The sequence below is a fragment of the Ananas comosus genome, linkage group 19 (assembly GCF_001540865.1).
Source record: "Ananas comosus cultivar F153 linkage group 19, ASM154086v1, whole genome shotgun sequence".
Taxonomy (NCBI): domain Eukaryota; kingdom Viridiplantae; phylum Streptophyta; class Magnoliopsida; order Poales; family Bromeliaceae; genus Ananas; species Ananas comosus.
The window spans coordinates 5568891-5575010 of NC_033639.1; the positions used below are offsets into that span (position 1 = coordinate 5568891).

The 6120-nt window shown below is 39.1% G+C and overlaps 2 protein-coding genes across 2 annotated transcripts; one reads left to right on the top strand and one right to left on the bottom strand.

The window, feature by feature from the left end:
* LOC109724757 (protein FAR-RED IMPAIRED RESPONSE 1-like) lies at positions 836–2316 on the bottom strand. The gene is made up of 4 exons (XM_020253690.1): positions 1773–2316; positions 1246–1694; positions 1131–1153; positions 836–932 (listed from the first exon to the last, which is right to left on the bottom strand). The coding sequence occupies exons 1-4, from the start codon at positions 2314–2316 to the stop codon at positions 836–838; spliced, it is 1113 nt and encodes a 370-aa protein (XP_020109279.1).
* On the top strand, positions 4195–5713 carry LOC109724758. Its single transcript, XM_020253691.1, has 2 exons — positions 4195–4462; positions 4687–5713. The coding sequence occupies exon 2, from the start codon at positions 4724–4726 to the stop codon at positions 5711–5713; it is 990 nt and encodes a 329-aa protein (XP_020109280.1). The 5' UTR covers positions 4195–4462; positions 4687–4723.

Here is a 6120-nt window from a genome sequence, read left to right on the forward strand (position 1 = left end):
GTTAGATAGAATAATCAAATTTCACTAAAACAGAGTCACTCATATTGGTATAAGCTAATAGTAGGTCTGATTATGGAGGTTAACACTTACTATACTTAGACACCTCAAGAATGGAGAGCAACACCTTTACATCACAAGACGAAATACATACAAGCAGTATCAAATGCATAGCATTTTAAATATATATAAATATACATTGAGTATAATAATGCAACACAAATTCACCAATGTATACAAACATGACTCATATAGTAAACAGAAAGCAAGAATATTGAATATTGCTAGATATGAGGAATATAAGCACGTCATTACATTGTTGTCAATCTTATATCCAGTGCTACAACAGAAACAAGAAAAATACGAAATATTGTTAATTCACTGTTTATAAATCGACACGTACGAACAAGGAGGTACAACACAGATCAATTCTAAATCTGTAACTGTAGATTTAATACAATGCCTGCTGCTTTCATGTGCGCGATGCTCTTCCACCGTGCTGAAATTCATGTTCCTACGGGATCTCATTTTCCTGTAACTGTTTAAAAGGTTAATACGATCAATTTAAAACCGCCAATATATATAGATTGTATCGAGACTTTGTTAATACCTCTTGCAAATGAGTTGGGTGTGGCATGTGCGTCTGAGGGGTCAGATTCTGATTTGTAGATTGAGGAGGCATATCCACTCTATGAGGATACATGATAGGATTTGATGATACGGATATATTTTTAGGGCCCCACGTTGTCTGATATAAAAAGAAAGCAAACGTAAACCATATTATTACTATATAGATAAAATTGTATTAAAGAACCGTCCATAAGAAATATAATTTCTGTTACTGTAACGATGATGCCTCGGCTGCTTTGTACACCCATCCCATAAGGTAAGACACTTGCTGACGAATTGTTAATCGTAGGACTTTGTAGATGAACCTGTTTTAATAAACCATTTTGTTTTGTAGAATATGAGATCCAGATGTTTAAAAATAATTAGTGAAGTTCCATTTATATGTCTATATTAGAAAATAAAATATAGAAATAATAATGCGTAAAATATGTACGCTCTTTTGGGACGAGGCCGACTGTGATGATGAGACACAATTATAAATGGAACATTCACCGTTATATAACCTGTCCCAACAATGTTGCCCAACCTGTTAAATAGAGCATGAATAATTATCACTCATTGTCGTCTATCGTATATTACAATCCAAAAAAACATTGATTGAGATAGGTTAAGATATACCTGTTCTTTATTGCCTGTCATCTTCAACCGTCGTACAACTTTATTGGTCGTCGACTCTTTTCTTTTGCTTGGCGGGCGGCCTTTACTGCGAACAAGTAGTGGGCTCAAAACTCTCTGGTCGTTACTTCTACCATTAGACGCATCATTCGAAGGTGTTGCCGCAATCGGCGAATATTCAATATCATTGCTCCCCTTCGATGATGAAGTATTTTCTAATTTTGTCTTCAAATCTCGTAATGTACGTAATGCTAGTTCACATTTCTCATCAGACTCAGCAGCTATGTCTGCAATATCATACATATTCCTACATACTTCTTCATATCGATAAATTTCCGCGGTGCTCCCTAAGTTCTTTTGCCATGTCTTCACGCGGGTATACCTCCGTCTGACATCCTTCCTCCATCGTGTTAATATGTACGAATTTGGGACAATCATCAACTTCCTATGAACTAGGACGGCAATTGAATGTCAACATAAAATACCTTTATACTCAAATAGACGGCAAATACAACTTACTAGAGAGGTACCTTCATCAAAATATACTGTGAAGGGTACATCTTTACCTCCGTCGCCATACTCATTTACTTGATAAGAATACACACTGCCTGTCGAAGACAGTAAGGAGGTCTCACAATGCAATAATTCCTTCAACTCTGCCTGAAAGTCTCTAAATTTCGCAATCGTGTATACATCTTGAAATTGCTTCTCAAATGCATAACGGCTGATATACGGGATGATTGAGCTGAATGATTTGTAGTCTAATTCTGCTTCTTTTTCAGCTTTATTTTTTATTGCGCTTTCATATTGCTCAACGAATTGTTTTAATTGAGTTTTCGAGTTCACATACCCATCAAAAAATGCATTCATACTTTCACTACGCTGTGTTGTGGACATTCCAGCCCAAATTGTATCCTTCACATAAGCTGGTATCCACTTATGTCTTTCCTCGTACAGGCCTGACAACCACTGATTATTTTCAAGTGCATAAAAAGCTATCATTCTCTTCCATTTTTCCTCAAATTCAATTTCTATCAGTGATTCATAAATAGCATCCATCATCACGCTCTTCATCGAATGATATTCGCCATAGCTTCTTAGCTTTTCCAGTATCTTTTTTGTTATGTGCCATAAGCACTATCGATGCCGAGTATTAGGAAAGACACGTGCGATAGCATTTTGCATCGCTTTATCTTGATCTGTGATTATTGCTTTCGGGGCACGGTCGGACATGCATGACAACCAATTTAGAAAGAGCCATACAAACGATTCTGTATCTTCAGTGGGGAGTAGGCCGCACCCCAACAAGATCGACTGTCCATGATGGTTAACACCAACAAAGGGAGCAAATGGCATATCGTACTTATTTGTTAGATATGTCGAGTTGAAAGTAATTACATCTCCAAAACATTCATATGCCGCTCTACTCCGAGCATCTGCCCAAAACACATTGTGAAGCCGAGAATCATTGTCTAGATCTATGGCATAAAAAAAGTTTCCATTTCTCTCTTGCATTTCTCTAAAATAATTACAAATTGCTTCGCCGTCACCTTCACCAAGTCGTAACCGACGGGCTTTTTCAATATAATTACGAGCGTCCTTCTCTCCAAATGTTAAGTTTTCATATCCACCAGCCTCAACAACAATAGAATTAAAACTTTTATTCAATCTTATTCCAGCACGATCATTAAGATCAAGCCGCCTCTTGACGCTTGTATCTATAACTCGATTGCAGGGAAAAAATCGAGACTTATAAGGACTTAGAGTGTGATTATGCTCAAGTGTAATTTTGCTTATTACACAAGATGAATCCGCATTTATTACCACATTTATTCTGGCAGGACAGTTTGTCTTTGCTACCGATGGACGAGGACGAATATTCGTTACGGTCCGATACATTTTTTCATGACGAGAGCATGCGATTATTACATATGTAGCCTTGCCATCGGTCATTTTTGTTGACCTCTTTACAACTGCAAATCCTATTTCTTGTGCATAATGCTTATAGAAATTCAAAACGGCATCAAAATTGATAAAAGTCATTTTAATTTCTGGTGCCGATATATTTACATCCCTGACCTCACTGTTTCTTTCTTCATCCATCTCAAAAATATTAAATCAAAATAATCACTCAACGAAACAAATTTAAGTAAATTGCTCACCTGTAAGACATTATATAGAGTTGGAATACTAAATTAGAATAATAGTGAGTAGGGAAACTATTTGTCAAAATTTAGACATCTAAAGATTCTACTACGCCCTAAAAATATATTATCTATTAACATATAGATCATACATCAAATCAGTGATGAAATTAATCAAATAATTCATCACAATTAAAAAATTTTAATTTACTAAAAAAATTAAACATCTCATACCTGGTTATATATGTGGCAGTGTATGAATCGTTGTGCTCGGGGTAAACCATGTCGTTCAATTTTGCCGCATGCTCGATTGTCGCCTCCGTACTTGCCGCGTCCAATTTGATCGCAGAATCCACCTTCGCGCTTCTTTCTCTTCCTCTCGTTCTCCCTGTTTCTAGCAGAGCACAACTCCTCTCGCTCCCTCTCGCGCCATGCCCTCGCTCTCTCTCGCGCCCTGCTCCCGCTCCCGCTCGAGCTCTCCTCTCTCTCTCGGTCGCTCGCTCGCTCACCTCTCTCTCTTTAGCTCGCTGCCTCGCTCGCTCGCCTCTTTCTCTCACGCTACCGCGCTCGCCTCTCTCTCTCTTTAGCACGCTGGCGCCAAAATTTAGGGCAAAAGAGGGAAAACGTGAGGGGATAAAATGTGGGAGTGAGGCTAACACTGGTTTTTTTTTTTTTCAAACCAAGTTTATATCAGCCGTTAGATCAAGAAGTTGTAGGATCTACAACTCTAAATGGGGTGCATGGGTAGCACGACTCTTATTTACTTCTGGCACCATTTTCCGTCCATAAACCCCCTCTCCCATCGCCCACTCTCACTCTCTCTCTCTCTCTCTCTCTCTCTCTCCCTGTAGAGTTCGCCCTAGCCCTAGCCCTAGCCCTAGCCCTAGCACTCGCCCTCGACCTCGCTCTCGCTCTCGCCTGTCTCCCCGATCCAAATAGGTACGATTAATCCTTTTCCCCCCTCATCAACCAATTTGTGTTTATTTTAGGTTGGATTCAAAAGCTCTCTCCGTGGTCGCCGAACTCCGTGAACAGCGAAGAAACCCTAATCTTGGACTCCGATTCCCCTTCGATCGGTATTGTTTTTCCCCTTTTTTTTGATGTTTTATCTCACGATTTAGCGTGAAGGTTTCGATCACAAAATTTGGGGATTTTTCAGATCATAATACTCGATTTAGATAGCCCTTCTGTGCATAATGCTTAAAATGAAAATGCAAATGATGATGATTACGATTGATTATGAACCCTCCTAGTAATAAACAGTTAAAGAAGAATTCATATACAAGCGGATTCGATATAGGAATTAGAGTAGAGGGGCCGATTCTACTAACGGCGAAATGGGTACTAAACGGAAAGAAAGAACTGATGAGACTCCTGATCCGATTTCGCTTTCGTACCCCGATCCGGAATTCTTCGACTTTGACGAATGCAGGGATCGGAGTTTATTCGAAGTCGACCAGATTTGGGCGCTATATGATGATCTCGACGGAATGCCTAGGTTTTATGCTCGAATTAGGCACATCTATGAAAATCAAGATTTCAAGGTGGGCTTCACTTGGTTAGAGCACGATCCTTCAAATGCAGCTGAGATGGCGTGGTCTCGTCAGCAATTGCCTGTTGCTTGCGGGAGCTTCAGGCGAGGGAAAGCAGAAGTAAGTCAAGACCCTCTCATGTTCTCCCACATTATTTCTTGGGAAAAAGGTAAAAAGAAGAACGGTTATGATATTTATCCGAAAGAGGGTGAAGTTTGGGCTGTTTACAAGGGCTGGGATATCGCGTGGAGCTCAGATCCGGACGACGACAGGACATTCGAGTATGAAATTGTTGAAGTCCTTTCGGATTTTGTGGCGGGAAGCGGTATCAATGTCATTCCTCTAGTTAAGGTAGAAGGTTTCGTGAGTCTGTTTGTGCGCGCAAAAGACAAAGCACCGTATCGTATACTATCCAGTGAAATACTTAGGTTTTCACACAGAGTCCCCTTTCACAGGATGACCGGAGCTGAACGTGACGGTGTCCCACAAGGTTCTTTTGAACTAGATACTGCATCTCTTCCTATTAACATGGAAGATGCTTTTCCATCTGTTCCTCTTGAATGCGGTACGACCAAAACCGGAATATCTCCTAAAAGTTCAACTAATGATGCAGGAGTTGGGCCTGCTGCCGTTAAGGAGATTGAGAGGGTGAGGAGGAAGGAATTTGACCATTCTCAATTAGCAACCACGTTCCATTGCTCGGATGAATATCCTGCCCCTGAGTTCTGCAACGTTGATGACGGGAAATTGATCAATAGGATCCAGCCGGGGCAGATTTGGGCGCNTTTTTTTTAACTGTAGTAGATATTTAACTCATGTTTAACCCAAGTTAACTTAACAGGAGATAATTATGAGGGTATTTTGCAATAACGGTGGAACATATGAGGGGTATTTTAGAAAGAAAAAAAAAGTAGAAGTAAATCGGATATTTTCAAACGTATGAAAGGTATATAGGCAATTATTCCTAATATAAAACAACTACTATTTATTTCATAAGTAAAAAAAATAAATTCACGATTAAAGAAAAATAAATAAAGATCCATACACATACCTTACATTTTGCATCCTAATTAAAAACTTTAGAAGAAAAAAAAATTACTAGCACCTAAGAAAGATTGGATTTGGCTTTTGAAATGCTAATCAATATATTAATTAGATTCAATATGATCGGAAAAGGGTAGAAAGGAAGATTATTTGGGATA